At 35.3% G+C, this 20,504-nt stretch overlaps 1 protein-coding gene across 3 annotated transcripts in view; it reads right to left on the bottom strand.

The window, feature by feature from the left end:
- CEMIP2 (cell migration inducing hyaluronidase 2) overlaps positions 1–20,504 on the bottom strand; it is a 94,533-nt gene that overhangs the window by 30,151 nt on the left and 43,878 nt on the right. For all 3 annotated transcript variants that reach the window (XM_007498563.3, XM_007498562.2, XM_001365179.4), the window contains exons 8-15: positions 19,992–20,201; positions 19,361–19,566; positions 19,135–19,204; positions 14,812–14,940; positions 10,820–10,908; positions 4,718–4,849; positions 3,494–3,529; positions 2,074–2,229 (exon numbers count right to left, since the gene is read on the bottom strand). In XM_007498563.3, coding sequence (XP_007498625.2) covers positions 2,074–2,229; positions 3,494–3,529; positions 4,718–4,849; positions 10,820–10,908; positions 14,812–14,940; positions 19,135–19,204; positions 19,361–19,566; positions 19,992–20,201 — 1,028 coding nt within the window. The remainder of the gene's footprint in view (positions 1–2,073; positions 2,230–3,493; positions 3,530–4,717; positions 4,850–10,819; positions 10,909–14,811; positions 14,941–19,134; positions 19,205–19,360; positions 19,567–19,991; positions 20,202–20,504) is intronic.

The raw sequence follows: 20,504 nt of genomic DNA on the forward strand, positions 1-20,504 counted from the left end.
TGCCCAAAGCTGTGAGATTCAATGTCTTATGTGAGATACAGCAAGGAAACCTCCATCGTAGAATTGTAGAATACGTGGAAGAAAGTATAAAAAGACTGAAAAGGTCACAGAATGCTTTTCTTAAAACCAAATTTTTTTCTGAGCCTTTCTTTAGAGACACTATACCTTCATGATCACTGAAATGGGGAATTCTATCACTGATTCTGCTATGAAATCTTTGGAAAAGCTGGTTAATGTATTCCCTCTTATTTCTTTCTATGTAAACTCTAGCCTGCCTCTTTGACAGGTGTGGATCAACTAAAGTTCATGAAAAGCTCTGAAGAAATGTCACATGGGCCAAACTGAACCGTGACGATCAGGTAGTTATAAAAGAAGGCGAAGGAAAGCCAAAGTATTCCCTCTCAAAACCAGGGCTCAAACTCAGCTATTATACCACTGCCATCGTTTTTTTGTCTTAATGTGATTCCACATTAATTTGTTTAGTGCTTCAAGAAACTCCCTTTTCTAAAATCAAGTTCTTCCCTGGACATTTCTGAAACCCTTCGGAGTACAAAATAAGGGAAAAAATTCCCTAATGCCAGCTAAAATGTTCTGTAGCTCAAAATACACATACACATGTACATGTGCATGTGTGCATGCACAAAATAACAAAAACAATCGAATTTAGCAAGTGTCTCACATAAACATAAGGCTTGAGAAACTTCAAAGAAGTCTTTTGGCTTTCATATATTTTTCTATGAAGTCCTCAATAGTTGACAATTTTAGTACTCTGGTTATATTTTTCCTTTAGCAAAAGGAAAGTGGAGAGAAGGAAGATGAAAGGGAAACCACACCCCTCCTCCCCCCAAAATAACTACCCACAATAGGAAATTAACAATTTCATGTTTCATATAGAAATTTTCTTTCTTATTTCAAAAAACTCAGTTCTGTATGACTTTTGATCCATATGAACTGATTCGGAAAACCAAGTAAGACCAAGAAAAGTAGGATCTAGGGGGCAGCTGGGTGGCTAAGTGGATTGAGAGCCAGCCCTCCAGATGGGAGGTCCTGGGTTCAAATCTGGCCTCAGACACTTCCCAGCTGTGTGACCTTGGGCAAGTCACTTAACCCCCATTGCCTAGCCCTTACCACTCTTATGCCTTGGAACCAATATTGATTCCAAGACGGAAGGTAAGGGTTTAAAATTTTTTTTAAAAAGCAGGATCTATTAATATAGCTAACAAAATAATAACTAACATTTATGTTGCTCTTTAAAAATTTAGAAATTACTTTTTATTCAATATTCATGATAGCCCTATATAAAGGACTTTTTTTTTTTTTTGGAGAGGAGAAAAGGAGTTATGGTAGATTGAAGGATGAAGTAATGATAAAAATGAAGGAAAAAGAAAAAATTGAAACTTAAAAAAAAGACATAGAGCAGTAGAGAAGGAAGTTCAGAAGTGAATATAGATATGAACAGTGCCCAACTACTGAGTTAGATTCAACATGGTTGGGTTTTTTTAACCAAGATCTACATAATAAACTTTTGCAATGGCACATACTTTTTTTTGCCTTCTTTTGTATATGTAAAATGTTCATTTTTGTTCATAATAATAGCTAGCATTTATATAGTACTTTAAGTTTGCAAAACTACAAATTTGATTCTCATAACAAATTGGGCAGGTAGTCCTTTTGTAAACCCCTACATACAAAGAAGAAAACCAAGGCTGAGAGATTTGCCCAGGGCTACAGAGCCATTAAGTATCTGAGGACAAAGCTGAACTTGGGTCTTCTGGATTCCAAGTTCAACCCACACTCTATCCACTGAGATACTTAGCCACCTTTTTGGTTGTTGTTTGTCAAATTAATAATAATTTAAATACATATTTTTTTAAAAGAGCCCTATAAAGTAGGTACTACAGATAACATTAGTCTCATTTTATGGGTGAAGGAATTGAGGTTAAGTGACTTGCCCATGGTCACACAGCTGTGTAATATCAGAGGCAATATTACAATCCAGGATTTTCCTGATTCAATAACGTGTTCTAGCCATGACAGTACACAACTTCTCCAACTCTGAGAAGCCATCCTTACCTGTTCCTTGGCAAAGTCCGAAGTCTTTTGGTTACCCCTCCGATGCCTGCATACTTGTTCTGACCACCCTGAAAGCCATAGTTCTGGCTCTCCCCAACAAACAGAGATTCTGATACTTCCTGGCTGGAACCTTCATCATTGGGGAAGCTTCCATCACTGTAAAATGAGAATAACTGTTAATCCCAATTTACCTAAAATGACCCAAACAGAAAGGCAGGCTACAATTTGTGTTGTAAAAGAAATTGTCAAATTTCTTTTAATGCAATTCAAATCTGGAATTTTCCTATCTTAAAAAAAAATCAGAACAAAACACCTTCAAGTTACAACGTAGTCCCAATTTTACAAACAAAACATAATACAACTAAAACTTTTTTGACAATAACCTGATAGTCTTAGGCCAGCATACATCACATTCAATGAAAGAAAAGAGGGGAAAATATTAACTTTCATTGAATGTAATTATTAAGTGAAGTCAATAAGCAGTTATTAAAAACCTACTGTGCATCAAGCACCATGCTAAGAACTGGGGATCCAGTCTCCACCAAAAAAAAATTATTAATAGCTGGCATTTTTAGTTTACTTTGTTTTTCAAAAAGCTTTACAGATATCTCATTTTACTCTCACATCAACCCTGTGAGGTAGGTGCTAGTATTATCCTCATGTTACATGTAAGAAAACTGAAACTGAGAGATTAAGTGATTTAACCAGAGTCACAAAGACTGAAAGTCTGAGACAGGATTTGAAATCAGGTCCAAATTCAACTTTCAATCCCTCTACAACCTAAGCTGCCTCTTGTTTAGATAGTAAAAGTCATTGCTAAAGGAAGACAGCTTAGAAAATAAAATTATGAATCTCCTCCAAGTTTTCATACCCTTCCTTTTTTTTTAACTCTTAGATTATTCCTCACCTTTTGAATTTAGATTTTAGATCTTGAGAATTTTCTAAGTAAAAAATTAAGATACCTCTGTTTGCCTATAAAAGTCTAGTCAAATTAACACTTCTTTGGAAGTACGAATTCCTTAAATCAACCTAAATGCAAAAAATGTTTGCCATCTAATGGTGTAAGAAATCTCTCTCCTTAAACTCTCAGTAGACTCTGTACCTCTTCTAAGAACTCATAATTTTGGGCCTTTTTATTATATTTGTTCATAGACGTGTTATCTCCTACTTGACCATAAGACTATATGAGCAGGCAGAGGGTCCTGTTCATCTTTGTACTCCCTTGTATCTATAACACAATGCTTATTAAATACTGAGTTGTATAAATACTATTTCCAGAAAGGATCCTTCCTAGCTTTATTTGTTTGATATCTGTTTACAAAATCAAAATCAAGTGGAATCATAGTGCAAACTTAAATGCAGAAAGATGGGACAGGGAAGATAGAAAAGAAAGAAAATAAATCAATGAAAAATTGCTAACCTGGCAAAGGTTAATCCTATTCCATTATCTGCAAATCTGTAAAGAGAAATGAAATGATAGAAATTCAATAAATCATGTAAAAGAAAGCAATTCCCCAATTATTTGAATGCTAGGAAAATTCAATAGGACCAATCATTTTTACTCTCCCCAAAATATGAACAGAATTCAAAGAGACAAGATCAAATTATTTTACATTACCATCAGCTTATTCACACCAAACTGTTTCAACAATTTATCCTCAAATTATTGCTTTGATTAGTACATTCTCTTCTCACTCACCCATTTTCTTGGATGGCAAGGTCAGAAAGGAATACAAACTGCCAAAAACTATACAGATGACCATAATGTCATGTCCATTAATTTAATTCAAGAATTCTTGAGTATTATATCTATTCCCCAAATAAAGCACCTTTCTCCTCAAAATTATACACATAGTGGGAATGGCAATATAAGATTACTGCCATATGTCATATCAAAAACATAAGTCAACAAAACTGTTAATATAGTAGTGGATGAGTTTTGTTTTGAATGGCAATGAAATAGTTTAAGGGAGGAAAGAAGAAACCTTTGGCATCCTCTAAGGAAATCTGTTTTCCCTAATTTTTATTTGGTTTTAGTACATTACCCTTCTATTTTACACAGAGTTAAATTCCTAGATTGAATGTAACTCTAGAATTGTAATTCTACCAGGCTGATTTCTTGTCAGGGAAAGAAGTAAGATGATAGAAAAAGGAAAAGAAACCATTTGAAGAAGACTGAACTAGTAAAAGACCCTAGTGGTGAGGGAATCATCACCACATGAGGCCAAGAAAGGGAGAAGCCCCTGAAACTGCTGTGGGATATAAATTTTCCCCTGAGGACTTCTTAGCTGAATCACAGAAATGTTGGTCAAAGGCAAAATACTGCAAATAACCAAAAGAAAATGAAAAGAGCTATGGTCAAGAACACCACAAAACTTGACAGCTGTAATTATCAAAGAGAGGAGAGCTTGAAATACAATATTCCAGTAGGAAGAAGATAAAGTCTAAAACCAAAAAAAGAAGTAAAATGAGACAACTCCAACTATATTTCTAGAGTCAACCTCTACATATTTCCTGGTGATTCATTCCTTATGTTAAGAGAAGAAAGATAAATGCAGAATACCATAGAATATTCTCCCACATTTAACCTCATGAAGCCAAAAAAAAAATTGGTTTTGAATGGTCAGTTGGTTAGGTCACATACGCTGAATTCTGAATGATAATATCTCCTCCTCGGACCCATGCTCCATGATCATTATTTTTAAAAGTGATGAGTCTGTCAATGAGTGCAGCAACACGGGGTTTTTCTGGGTCTGTATCTTGATGAGGTCGAAACCTTGAGATAAGGGGAGGAAAATATAAATACTGTAAAATAAAAACATTATAGAAATGGATTAGGTAGCATGCTTATTTTTACCAATATAATAAATGAGCTTAAAAAACCCTTTAATTGGACTTAAAAATAATCTACTCATTTAAATTTTTATATTAACATTATATTGATATTTTAAAAATTCAAAGAAATACAAGATTACTTTTTTCCAACATTATATGATTGTATTGAGGAGGGAGGGCTTCCCTCCAACTATGATGTTTACAAACATCTACATTTTTTCAGTCTGGGATTCCCACTTATGCCCTCCTAAAAATCCTCCACTTATTCAATCCTCTAAAAGCCTTCCTCTGGAATGGGAACCAGTATAATCCTCATTCTGGTAGTCTATCTGTCAATCCTCTTTCTACATGACTGTTCTCCTTACTTTTCTAGTCATATATGTAATAGATATTTTCTGTGCAGATCAATAAATCCATATTCATACCTCAACTAGGCATATACTCTCAAGACAGTTAAGTTTTATTTTTGCATTCCCAAAACATATTTTTATCAGCTTTATTTGCAGAGGCAGAGATAACAATAGCTTCCAGAGAGCTTTAAAGCTGGCAAAGAATATTACAAGCTTAGCCCAAATTTCCAATTTTTCACCAAACAACTAATTTTATGTCTATTTCTCCTTTCTCTCAAATTCTGGAGCTTGACATCTTATAGGTATAAAATTCATTTGATTAGCTGATGAGTGAATTTATCTAAGATATACGAGGTATCCAAAAGTCTTAATGTAGTTTTTTAAGCTTTAGTGCCCTATACGCCTTATGGAAGTTGTCAACCTATTGTTTCAATCGTGAATTGGCTAATTATTCATTTAGTTGGCAATTTAATTATGGGTTCCTATATTTGAATTATCTGAATGCATGTGTGTACATCATGGACATTTGTTTGTATAAAATTAAATGCCTAAGACAGTTGTCCAAATATGCTGTCATTTTTCTCATACAGAATGGTAGTCTCAATAATTACTTCCAAGTGGAACTCCCATTTCCTTTCCTATGGATTGTCAACATATGTATGTAGGTATGTACAAGGGTTATGGGATCAAAGAGATTAGCCATAACATCACAAACTGACCTAAATTTAAAAAAAAAATTTAACCAGAAAAGAATTTCTTATTCTAGTGCGTGCAAACAGTTTGGTTTATCAAGCCTGATAAATTCTATGAGATCTTATCTGCCTTTTTTGTGACTGATGTGATAATTCTATGAATGGATTCCATAGTTTTTCAGTAACTTTGGCTACAACGTATATGACAAGTACTTGTTGACACCATATTCAGTATGTTCCTTAGCAAAGTGGTGAGCACAATATCTATAATAAATAATCATATTAATACAATAAAGATGCTATGTTCTCAAGGTAGATTTCTAAGCCTAGTCAGTTATCTTTCTCTCATTCTTGTTTTATATTTTGATGAACTGTATGGTCTCAGTTTCCTATTTGTTTCCTTTACTACTCTCAACTTTTCATATTCTGTCTGAATATCACTTTAAAGCATTTCAAAATAGATTTGACCTTTATGGAATCTTGCTGACTAATTCTACCAACTCATATTTTCCACATTAAGCTTTCTCTTAATCTCATGCCTCACTAATAAACCTCACTTAACACTGAAGTCAGACTTTATGATTTACAGACCAAGCCTTATATATTTGAAGGCCTATCATCCTAACCATTAATATCTCTCAACCTTGGCCATTAATCAAGTCCTCTCAGTAATAATCAATGGTGCATCAGACAAGGAATTAAATTAATCAAAACCCAGGATTTTTACTGAAAATGAGATTTCCCTTTTACACAATTTCTGTGTTGATCCATCTTGCCCTTTGCTTTTCTGGCATTATTTTCAAATGTTTCATTTCCATTTCTGGAACTATGTTTATCTTGGCTCCAATTATGTGCTTATGCCTGAAACATTGCACCATATACCAACCACAATATATACATAGTGGCTTTCCACTTTGGCTGAAAAAGAAAACAATGTTGGTTCTGCCTCTAACTTGCAGTCAAGAAAGCTAAAGAGAAAACAGGAGCTCAGATGAACACCAAAATGTGGATGGAACGCATCACTTCACATTACCTCAGACAAAATACCCCACTAAATACACTAAGAAAATGCAATCGTGCTAGAAAATGACAAGATCCATAAGCTAAAGGAAAATGCCATTTAAGGATTATAACACAACTTAGATAATAATGTGGAATAACATCACAGTGGCTAAAGACTAGGATTTGGAATGAGGAAGACCTGGTTTCAAATATTGCCTCAAACAATTACTGGCTATTTGACTTAGAGAAAGCAATCTAATCTTTCTAATGTATAAAATGGGGATAATATCTGTAGAATCTACTTCACAGGGTTATTGTAAGGATAATAGAGATAATTTTTGTAAAGTACTTTAAAATCTTAAAGCTATTTAAACCTAAGTTCTATTTACAATGATCTCTCTGTCTCTCTATCTATCTTTCTGTTTGTCTGTCTGTCCATCTCTCTCTTTTTCTCTGTCTGCCTCCCCCTGTTCAAATTTCTATAAAATGGGAGTAACAAATAACCATTATTAACATCAATATTATAATGAATTCTTATATATTTCAACAAGATAATTTCCATGATACCTTCCTCCTGCATATATAGGTAGACTAGATTACCAACATTCTGGTGAGCTCAAATCATAACTTTCCCCATTAAAGTTCTTTTCTCTGTATATACTTTGCAAATACCTAGTTGTTTCTCCATTAGACTATAATCTTTCTCAGGGCAGGGAGCATTTTTAGCTTGCTTTCCAAAATTTAAAACAGTGCTAAGCTTTCTATATGAAAGCACTTAATAAATGCCTGTTGATTTGATGACTTGACCAACCTTAGGCTCCCACCACAGTCTCATTGGAAGAAGATAATTCTTCATTTAACGACCTAAAAATAAGTTGTAATTCTAGGCAAGAATACACTGCATCAGATTGGTCAATATGGTAGCAAAGGAAAATGATAAATGTTGGAGGGGGTGTGGCAAAATTGGGACCCTAATACATTGCTGGTGGAGTTGTGAATTGATTGAACCATTCTGGAAGGCAATTTGGAACTATGCCCAAAGGGCGATAAAAGATTGTCTGCCCTTTGATCCAGACATAGCACTGCTGGGTTTGTACCCCAAAGAGATAATAAGGAAAAAGACTTGTACAAGAATATTCATAGCTGTGCTCTTTGTGGTGGCAAAAAAATTGGAAAATGAGGGGGTGTCCCTTGATTGGAGAATGACTGAACAAATTGTGGTATATGTTGGTGATGGAATACTATTGTGCTCAAAGGAATAATAAAGTGGAGGAATTTCATGGGGACTGGAACAACCTCCAGGAATTGATGCAGAGGAAAAGGAGCAGAACCAGGAGAACACTGTACATAGAAAGTGAAATATTGTGGCACAATCAAATGTAGTAGTCTTTTCTACTAGCAGCAATGCAATGAACCACAAAAATTCTGAGGGACTTATGAGAAAGAACGTTATCCACATGTTATCCACATGCAGAGAAAGAACTGTGGGAGTAAAAATACAGAGGAAAAACATAGGATTTATCACATGGTTTGATGGGGAAATGATTGGGGTTCAAATATGATTAATATGGAAACAGGTTTTGAACAATGATACATGGATAACCCAGTGGAATTACTTGTCAGCTTTAAGAGCAGGGAGGGAAGAGGGATGGGGAAAATCATGAATCATGTAGCCATGGGGAAAGTCTAAATAAATAAATTACCTTAAAAAAAAATACACTGTTTCGGGGGCAGCTAGATGGTTCAGCTGATAGATCCAAGCCTAGAGATGGGAGGTCCTGAGTTCAAATCTGAGCTCAAGACACTTCCAACTGTGCGACCCTGGGTAAATCAAACCCCAACTGCATAGCTCTTACCACTCCTCTGTCTCAGAACCACTACTTATTATCAATTCTAAGATGGAAGGTAAGGGTTCTTGGGTTTTTTGTTTTTGTTTTAATGCACTGCTTCACCTACTCAAAGTGGCTGAATTCAGGGGTAAGTCAGTGCTTTATGCAAGCTTCCTCTGGAAATAGATTATTATAATACAGTACAATAGTCACTATTGCTTAACTGTACTGTGTCTTCAAAAAGTAGGAAGCAATGGCGTTCTGCTACAGTGCAGAAATCTCAAACTGCTGACAAAGAAAGTAAATCCACTCAAGAAACTTTTCTTATAAATCTAGGCTGAGCAAAGTACTATGTTAGGTCCTAGGGAGGGGGGGAAAATAGCTAAGATACAGGATATGTCCTCATGGAGCTTACAAGCTAGTAAAGAAATGACATATATGACCAGATAATTATAATCACAAATACTTCGTACAGGTATAAACCAAAGTGCTACAAGAGGCTCATGCAGAGAGATTACAGATGGTGGGGAGGGTCAAGAATGGTTTCATATTAAATGTAGCATTGCAATCGTGTTTTAAAGATTACTTAAGGAAATAAGAGGTTATAAAATTAGAATGGAATTTCTAAATTCTAGCTCGTGGAGGTGGTGAAATGGCAAGAGTGTGGCAGCCAAGTGACAAAGGAAGTAACTGGCTCTGGAGAAGCTGAGAAACTGTATAGTCAGGTTAATAGAGTGCTCATTAACATACTGAGCATCAAAATCCTTAAGGATTATGGCAGACTTGAGGAGGAGGGGGGCGAGGAGAAGAAAATGAGTCAGCCACATACTAAATTCATTGGGAAATTAAAAAGAATGATCTGAACAGAAGAAGCTCCAGATATTTTCTCTGGCTGTCCTCCCTGTCTGCAATGTTCTCTCTCCTTCATTCTTATGATGAGTCTCCCTAGTCACCTTTAAATCCCAACTAAAATTCTACCATCTACAGGAAGCCCTCTTTGATCCCTATTAATCCTAGCACCATCTCTTTATTAATTATTTTCTATATATTCTGTATACAACTTGCTTTGTATATATTTGTTTGTATGTTGCTTCCCCAATTTGTGAACTTCTTGAGAGCAGAGATTGTCTTTTGCTTCTTTTTGTATCCCCAGCACTTGGCACGGTGACTAGCACATAGTAGGTGCTCAATAAATGTTTACTGATGGATTGAAGACAGGGAGAGTGATAAATAGGGAAGGCATCAAACACTTTTTGTGGGGTTTGAGAATGAAGCTTATATTAGTGCACAGAAGCCAAAACAATATTTCTCAACATCCACACAAAGACTTTTCCAGACTTTTTGAACACTTCATTTTAATTTTTGTTTTTAGTGTCAGGGTAGCACAGTGGAATCAAGAGAGACCAGAGCTGAAATCCAAGCTTCAGCACTTACTTGTATAACCCTGAGCAAGTCAGTTACCTTTTATAAGACTCAGTTTCTTCTAAGTATAAATTGAGGATAACCCACCCAATAAATATGGCCTCATTATTATTACTATCATCATCTCCTGAGACCCCCAGTATTAATAGCCCCCCCCCCAGAAATCACTGTGTAATTTTCATTTACTTTTCTGTGCATGGGGTATCTCTCCCCACCATTCCCACCCCATCAGTAAAATATAAGTGCTTGGAAGGCAAGAATTGTTTTCATCTTTATCTATAGTATCTGGCACACAAGAGATACTTAACAAATACCTGCCAAATTAAATTATTATCAATGATTTTATCTAGAGAGTTTCTGTTGGCTTAGTATACACTGATTAGGATTTTAGAGGTTAAAATGTGGGGGAAACTAGGTGGCTCAATGTAGAGAAACAAACCTGGAGACAGGAGATCCTGAGTTCAAATCTGTTCTCAGATATTTCCTAACTATGTGACCATGGGCAAGTCACTTAACCCCAAATGACCAGCCCTTAATGGTTTTCTGCCTTGTAACCATAACTTACTATTGATTCTAAGACAGAAGGTATGGGTTTTTAAAAAGTTAAGATGTATACCTTGCGCTGTTATCCAAACAGAGATATTCTCTTGGATCAGAAGCACTAGCATTGGAAGTTTTTACTCCTTTGTCGATAAACAAGCCCGCCTGGAAAATATAATTAAGGAACATGTGCTTAAACTGTGACCAAATGTACATGAGTCAAGAAAAACCCCTTTAGCCAAGCTTCTTTACAAATAATCCTGATACTAAAAAGAAATCCTGAATAGCTGCAAAAGGAACCTATTTCTTTTTTAAACTATTTCAGTCAATAGCTTATTCTATCTTATTTCAGTATAAAACTTTCCCAGGGACATAAAAAAGGTTTTGTTGTCCAGTCATTTCTATCATGTCCAACTCTTTGTTATTCAATTTTTTTTTTTTAGATTTTCTTGGTGAAGATACCAGAGAAGTTTCCCATTTCTTTCTCTATCTCATTTTACCAATGAGGGAAGACCTGAAACAAACATGGTTAAGTGACTTAATCAGGGTCACAAAGCTAGTGTCTGAGGCTGGATTTGACTCATAAAGATCAGTCTTCCTGATTCCAAACCCAGTACTCAATCCACTGTGCCACCTAAATGCCCCTGTAAAAAACTAAAACTTGGAAAATCTCTTAAGACATCTGACAGCTGACAAACACAAACACTGAATGAAACATTTTTTCTCACTGAGAAACAATGAGTCAAAGTTGCTTCTGTCTCTGTGGTACTTGGCTGACAAGATGGCTACTGCTCACCATTCAGATGTGGAAGGGAAATTTTACAGCAAATGACTGAAAATCCTGAAGCCATCAGCTCAAATTATCTGTCATAGATAGATAGATAGATAGATAGATAGATAGATAGATAGATAGATAGATAGATAGATAGATTTATAAAAATGTAATGATTATAATGCAGATTTTGAACAAAAATATCCACGGTAGGTAGTCTGTTATTTCTATCACTTCATGCACCCAATAATTATAGTAAAATTGTATTGGGAGATGAATTGAATTAAAACCTCTGAAATTCTTCAGGATATTGAATCTCTTCTAGCCTGTTCCAAAAAATAAAAAAAAAGTTTTCAAAGTAAAGGTTTTTGAACTGTGTCAGACTCTTAAGGTTATATTTTATTGGTACAAATGACTATCCGCAAGAGAATATTGTATACAAAATTGTCATTAAAATCAAATGAGAAAATTTGTTCCTCTTGAGCTGGCTGCTCAGACATAGTATGAAAATTTTCTAGTTTAATGTCAATTTATTCCATACTACTTGTACAGATTTTTGTAGGAATGTGCTACTTTATGTAAGTTAAAATTCAGAAATGCATTTTTAAAAGTAATCATGAATATCATATTGCTTCAAGAAATAAAAACTGAGAAATCTGAAAATTAATTTTTATAATCATACACACAATTTTCATTTAAAAATTGTAGTCCATGTAAAAAATATGTGAATATGTTCTGCATGAAAACCACATATAACCTATATCAAATTGTTTAACTTTTAGAAAGAGGAGAACAGAAGGGAGGAATGGAGGGAATTTAGAGCTGAAATTATAAGAAAATGAATGTACTGAAATGAAAATGAATGTTTCTACATTACAGAATTTAAAAATAAGTAAATAAAGATTGTCATCCAAAATTGAAAAATAAATATCTCTGTTTATGCATTTGGATTACTAAAAATGAAAATAGCACTTTGAAGTTTGCATCGCCCCTTTCAGGTAAGAGTCATACTTATACCATGTAGGTGTGTCTTATTAGCTCATTTAAGGCTCAAAGGAGTCCTGACTTAACATCCCCACCCCCAACCCAGTCATAGAGCCAGTAACCATCAGAGAAATAAACTCAAATTCCAATATCCCGACTCTTGACCATAGGACCTAAAGCCTAAAAGAAATTCAGAAACCGTCTAATCTAATCCCTCGTTGTAGAAAAGAGGGAACTGAAGCTCACTCAGTCCCCTAAAACATGCCATCTCTCAGGAAGCAAAAATAAAAAATTATATTAAGGACACTTCTCTTACCAAATATCTGTTTACTTAATATATTAATGTGTGGAATTTTTCACTTCAAAAAATGCTTTCAAAGATTATTGCTTTGAAATGTCTCCTCACCCCACAAATATCTGGTTGTTTCTGGTGCGATAATTTGCTCTCCAACATGGCAGAGTAGAAAGAATCCCATGTTTGCAGGTATGAGTTAGGGTTCTCTCACAGAGATTTCCTAGCTATGTGATCTAGGGCAAGTCTCCAAATCCCTTCTGAGCACTGATTTCTTCACTCATACAATAATACATATATTTCTTCTAGGAATTGTTGTAAGGAAAATGTTGCATAAACCCTGAATTACTGTATGTCAATGAGTTAGTATTACTTTTTGGAGGCAGCTCAATGGTGAAGTAGAGAATATACTGGGCCTAGAAAATTGAAGACTTGAATTCAAATTCCACCTCAAATAGTTGCTAGTTTTAGGACCATAGAAAGTCACTTAACCTCTGTCTCAGTTTCCTCAACTGTAATCTACCTCCCAGGATTGTTTTATTGAATGAAACAATGTCCATTAAGTTCTTAATTTTTTAAATCTTGTTTCCTTCTTTCCTTTTTCAATAAATTACAACTTAAATAAATGAAAATTTCAATATTATTACTTTTTAAGCTCTTCAAAGTATAATACAGTAGAGTTTTTAGTAGAACATCTGAATACCATCAAATTCACTTAAAACTTACATAGAACATTTTTGGACTTCATGTAATACTCCCACACACACACAAAAAAAGTATTACTAAAAAGAAGATAAATTACTATTTATGTCAGATTTATATTATGAGGATATCATTTGTCCATTTTTCCCCACCAATAGCCCAAGATTTCACTGTCATAAAAAGAGTCTTTTGACCTTTTTTTCTTAACTAAGTCAGTTCAAATCCACTCAAGGGAGGAACATTTCACTCATTCATCTAATAAATCAATCAAATGTTATTAAGCATTATAATGACATAGTACTAGTCACTGTGACATCACAGATGATAGGAAAAGATTCCTTCCCCCTTGAAATGTATGTCTAATTTGTGCAGGATTAGAAATACATGGGGGTTGGGGTGGGGGGGCGGGGGGCTAAGTGGTTCAGTGATTGAGAACCAGGCCTAGAGGCGGGAGGTCCTATGTTCAAATCTGGCCTCAGATACTTCCTAGCTGTATGACCCTGGGCAAGTCACTTAACCCCCATTGCCTAGTGCCTAGTCCTTATTCCTCTTCTGCCCTAGAACTAATACACAGTATTACATTATTACACAGTATTGATTATAAGATGGAAAGTAAGGGTTTAAAAAAAAGAAAGAAAAAAGAAATACATCTGAAAGGAAAAGCTAGTTGGTTCAGTGGGTACAGAGCCAGGTATGGATACATGAGGTCCTAGATTCAAATATGACTTCAGGCACTTCCTGTCTGGGTGACTCTGGACAAGTCACTTAACCCCAGTTGTCTAGCCCTTACCACTCTTCTGCCTTGGAACTGGTACTCAGTATCAATTTAAATACAGTTAAATATAAGCCAAATTTAAAGTTATATATATATATATATATATATATATATATATATATATATATATATATATGTGCTAAGGGATAAAGATATGTAGTATGATTAAATATGTCTCACTAAATATGGATAAAGTCCATATGTGGGGCTAGTCACATGTGAAATACATTTCTAAAAAATTACTCAGTTCAAATTCTCCTGCTGCCAATTGGGATAAAGAAATGCTCTTATTTGGGGGTTACTGCATTGAGAAACCCTAAAGTATCTCAGAACTTTCTAAAGTATGAAAATTCAAAAGCTATTTAAACATAGCATTGAGTTTCACAATATAAAAATAAAAGTCTTTTCATGTACTTCTTATTTCAAAAACAAATACTTTTCATTATAATTAGTTTTGACTTTAATTCTGTGACTATGCTCACATCTTTTCTTTCAGAAAAAAAAAATTTTTACCTATTGGTGCAAGAAATAATATGAACTGACCTTAAAATTCGAATGAACCCTGTTGTTATAAAAAATGCCCAGTGGTGTAAGTTCTGCTTTCGTTAATCCATGTGATTGACTGGATTCTCCTGTGGCTTCCTTGTGGAATAAATACCATATTCCAGCATCCTAAAATAAAACAAAGATCATCAGAAAGAATGTGTTTTCTTATTTCATTTAATTTTTTACCAATTACCTGTAATAACAAATTTCCACATGAGTTTTCTGAAGTTATATGATCCAAATTGTCTCTTTCCTTTGTAAAATTGAGATTTGAACTTTGGGCTTCAATCCCCACAAGCCCTTGCTCCACTTCCCCAGAATGCTTTGTAATCTCACGGAATTCTGAGGTGGGCGAGATGGAGAAGGTACTTAAGCTGATTGCAAAGGCTTTTGAGCTCTCTCTCTTTTTGGACTTCCGTTTTGGGGCAGACCTGGCTCTTTCCATAATGTAGGTGAGGTCTTGTCTAGGCCTCTGGCCTAGGCACGTGTTTTTTCTTACTTGTATATTCTTAAATTCTCAATCCTTAATAAATCTCTAAAAAATAAAATACTCCTTGCAGAGAGAAACTAATTTCTACCTGCCTCAGTCTCCCCATAGTATTCCTTAAATTTTAACTGTTACACCTTTCCTCCCCCTCCCAAAGCTGGCAAGCAAGTCAATCTGGGTTATACATGCATTATCACACAAAACTTATTTCCATATTGTTCATTTCTGTTAGTGACTAATCTTATAAAACCAAACCCCCCAAACATAAACCCAAATAAACAAGTGAAAAATCATGTGTTTTCATCTGCATTCTAACTCCAACAGTTCTTTCACTGGAGGTGGAGAGCATGCTTTGTCCTGAGCCCCTCAGAATTGTCCTGAATTGTTCACGGTAGCTAAGTATCATCTTTAATCATTCCACAAGATTGTTGTTACTGTACAATGTTTTCCTGAGAAACTGATTGTTTGTTTTTTTAAAGATGTATTCTTTGGGTATGGTTTCAGAAAAATTTAGAAAGACTTTTATGAACTCATGCAAAATAAAGTGAGCAGAACCAGGAGAACATTGAACATCAATACTATAAAGATGATTAATCATGACTTAGTGGTTAGTAGACTTTGGTTAAGGCAATGATTCAAGACAATTCATAATGAAAAACGCTATCTACCTCCAGGGAGAGGGAATTGAAGAATTCTGAATGCAGGTTGAAGGCATATTTTTTAATTTTCATTTTTTTATTTTCCCCCTTTTTTGGAAAATCTCTTTTTTTAAAACCACTTGCAACATGATTTCACATATATAGTCAGTATTACATTGATTTTTTCGTCTCTTTTCAAGGAGAAGGGCAGGATGGAGGCAGGGAATTTAGAACTCGGAAAAATTTTAAATAAAATGTTAAATATTCATGTAATTGGGAAATACCTCACAAAATAAATATGTATTGAACAAAGAACATTTTCATCCAATCTCTTTCTATAACAATCTGTTCTTTCCATTTTCTTTAACAATAATATTAATATTTCAGGTTAAGAATAGATTACGAAGAGTCAAGTCTACAAATAGTACACTTGCAAGCACAGAACAGACTTAAAGCCAATATCTTCTTGGTTTTTAGCCTGAACAGGGGATGGAGATGCTGAAATAATAAGCTTCTATTACCATTTGCCTTAAAAGCCTTTGGTTGTTAAAATATTAAACCATCAAAATCATTCCCAGACATGTTAAAGAGGGGGCCAAGTCAACAAACTCACCACAAAGACAACACACTGAGTCTAAGCAATAAGGTTTTTTGTTCAGTTCCAAAATGATCAATAGATGAGTCATGCCCATTAGATAACTATTCAGCCAAATACAGATCTTATTGACTTCTTACAAATAGCTCTAATGCCCTTCCTGTCCTGAAACAAAATTTTTTTTTCCAAAGGAAAAACATCACACAAATGAATCAGCATCCTGTTTGGCTTTGGAAATGTTGTCAGTTTGACTACCATGTTACTGCACTTAACAGAAACAGAGGAAAAGATTTAGGAATTTTCTGCACTCAAGATATAAAAGTGGAAATAATTTAGTCTCTTAGTCTACTAACCTTTAGCATGCAATATAAACAAAGGCTCACTATGCAAAGAATACAATAATCTTCTCCCTTACTTTGATAGGACAGACAGATGAAATCTAATAATAGTGAATAGAAAAATGTCACATGGATTAAGAACATAAGAGAATAAAGTATTAAAAAAAATTTTTTAGAAAAAGCTATAATTGTACCCTTTACTAATGACTGAGTGTGGAAAATGTGTAAATTTGCTGATATTGGCATCATGCACAAAGGTGATGAATGAAAGAAAGTACACTCAGAGGGCAGTGAGAAAACCATGATGCAGATACAACCCAAACTTGCAAGTTAAAAGCAATGAGAGGGGGTAGCTAGGTAGCACAGTGGATAGAGCAACAGGCCTGTAATAGAGAGGACCTGGGTTTAAAACTGGTCTCAGACACTTCCTAGCTATGGACCCTGGCCAAGTCACTTAACCCCAAGTTGTCTAGCTTTTACTGTTCTGCCTTGGAACCAATACTTAGTATTTATTCTAAGACAGAAGCTAAGGATTTAAAAAAACCTGGATCATTGTAAAGTACAACTCAAAGGAGGATTGTCAAAGGAGGGCCATCAAACAGAAAGCCTCTACAGGGCTGTCAAGATTGAATCAAACTACCTCTATGACCTTTGGCAAGTCACAAGCTGTCTGGGTCTCATTTCCCTCATTTGTAAAATGAGAGAATTAGACAAGGTGGCCCCTGGAGTCCCTTTAAGTTCTAGATCTATGGTTCCTCTGAGCCATGAAATTTGTAGTCATGAATAAGTTGTCTAAATAGGAACAAATAAATCAATCAGCATTTATTATTAAATGCTTACTATGGACTAGCCACTGCTAATACTGACTGCTCTATACCAGTTTTCCCAAATAAGAATACTTTTCAATTAGTCTTTTTTTTCTTTAAACCCTTCCATCTTGGAATTAATACTGACTATTGGTTCCAAGGCAGAAGAGTGGTAAGGACTAGGCAATGGGAGTTAAGTGACTTGCCAAAGGTCACATAGCTAGGAAGTGTCTAAATCCAGATCTGAACCCAGGACCTGAGCCTTCCATCAAGCTGCCCCTCACCTAGTCTTGATTCAAGCCAGAATCACATAGGCTAGGTCCTCAAGTCCTAGGAAGTACTCTCAGTGTTTCTTTCCATTCAAAGCTATTCTCTTTTTTTTATTTTTTGAATTGAAAATTTTTATTTAATTAATTAATTTAGAATATTTTTCCATGCTTTCCCTCCCCTCTTCCCTCCAACCCCCCCCCCCATAGCCAAGGCACAATTCCACTGGGTTTTACTTGTGTCCTTGATCAGAACCTATTTCCATATTATACTAGGTTGATCATTTAGAGTCTACATCCCCATTCATATTCCCATGTGATCACCCATGTGATCAAGCAATTGTTTTTCTTCTGTTTCTACTCCCACAGTTCTTCCTCTGAATGTGGATAAAAGATATACTCTTTTAATAGCAGTGATATCCAAAATATAAATCCATAATTATATTAAGATAGGAAGGCAAATTTTATAACTTTTCATCTGTATTTGGCCAACACTGATATTACTTTAGGGAGATGGCAACTTAAAGTATTGGTTGTTTGTTTGGGTTTTTTTTTTTTAATACACCCATTAAACCCCGAGTGTGGGCTTTTACATGCTCTGCATGGGACAGCATCAGCCTTCCCTCCCAGTTCCCAAAATTTGTCCCAGCCATCCACCAGCACTCTAGTGCCTGCCAAATCACATGAGTCCTGCTGCCTAAACAAAGGAGAGAAAACCCAGTCAACAGGGCCATGTTCTACCTAGTGTCATAAAGGCTCAATGCTTGTTTTTGCAACCTACAAAACAATCCACTCCCAGAAATAAAAATGGAGGCCATCAGCATATCATCCCTAATAACCGTGGCTCAAATAATCAACCACTCGGTCCCACATGACTTCAACAACAGAAGTCAAAAGAGACAGAAGACAATGGCTATACAGTATACTAATAATACATATTGGAGACAACAATACTGCTCTTGAGGACAGCATCTGTCTTAGTCCATAGACTGAAATAATGGAGGGCCTAGAGACCCAGAACAGAGGAAGAATTCTCTTCTGTCTTTGTGTCAGTAGGTCAGGTCAATACTCTGGAAAAGAACTGAGTATTTATAGCACCAAAAAGAGAACTTACATCATATGCACAAACTCTTAAGTGGATTGAGAAGAAGAAGAATTCAATAATAGGATGGGAGGTCCATGTGCCTTACCTGTGAGCCAGCAGCTGCATTACTTATCAGATGATTATTGGGATGAGCAATCCAGAATGTTGAAACAGCCCTGCAAAGTATTTTTTTAAAGGATTAAAATCTCTTTGTGAAAAATCTTGCTCATTGCTAAACTTCAAGATTTTCTCAAGTCATAACACCAATATAAACAAAGGAGCCGTTTTGTTTTGTTTTTTTTTTTTAATGTCTCTGTCTGCCAAATACTCACATGCAATCTGTAGCAGGCACGGGAACATAATTTCCAAACACATTCTCTCTAATGGCCATGCACATGGTGTTATTCCTGTCAGTGGGAAGAAGAGTGCCTGGTTTGGTGACAAGCCCAAGGTTGTGGAACAAAATATTCCTTTGCTCAATGCCATCTTCCAAGAAGAAACAATGACCTAGTGTGTCAAAGCCAATAGTGTCTCTTATCTGTAGAAATACAAGTCCGTTATGTCATTAGTAACAAGATTTATTGTGAATTAAGTGCAAGTGATACTCAGTTGAACATTCTCAGTACAATTGGAAAAGGACATTTCCGTATCAGCAGCAGCAGTGAAAAAGTCTAATGTCAAGTTTTATTTATTCCCTTGCTATTATAACTGCTTTGGCTAGAAAAGTTGACTTACTAGAGGAAGGTAAATAGCTAAAAACACATAGAAACAAGATAGATTAAAAAAAAAGAAAAGAAAAAAGAAAGAAAGAAAGAAAAATAATTAGAACCCTGGCACAGAGTGAAAGAAATGATTGAGATTTTGAAGGCCATGGAAATTTGGCATAACTAAGACAATTTTGCAATAAACTCTCTTTGCTTTGTTTTCAAACAATAACTTGTTTAGTCTTAAAAGGCTACCTACCAGGAGACCATCTGTTCCATGAATAGTAACACATCTAGAGAAGCAATGATGAATAGACACACCATCCAAGTAAGTCTGAGGTCTGTAACCTCCTTTATCATCCACACTGCCACATCGGTGAAAATGCACCGGGTATTTCCCCAAATGCTGCTGCCCCATGTGCTTTAGTTCCACATAGGAAAGATGGACTGAGGTGAAATTTTTCGAAATCTACAATACAAAGAATTTGAATCAACAAATTCCATCCTTGCAGAAACAGAAACAGAATTGGCAAACAATATATTTTAAAGAAGATCTTGCAGTAGGGGCAGGTAAGAAGCTCAGGGGTTAGAGATCCAGGCCTAGAGACAGGAGATACTGGGTTCAGATCAGGCCTCAGACATTTCCTAGCTGTGTGACCCTAATCAAGTCATCTAACTTCAATTGCCTATCCCTTAGAACTCTCCTAGTTGGAAATTTGGACCCAATACTTAGTATAAATTCTAAGACAGAAAGTAAAGATTTAAGAAAAGG

Source organism: Monodelphis domestica, chromosome 7, assembly GCF_027887165.1.
Source record: "Monodelphis domestica isolate mMonDom1 chromosome 7, mMonDom1.pri, whole genome shotgun sequence".
In the NCBI taxonomy this organism is placed as follows: Eukaryota; Metazoa; Chordata; class Mammalia; order Didelphimorphia; family Didelphidae; genus Monodelphis; species Monodelphis domestica.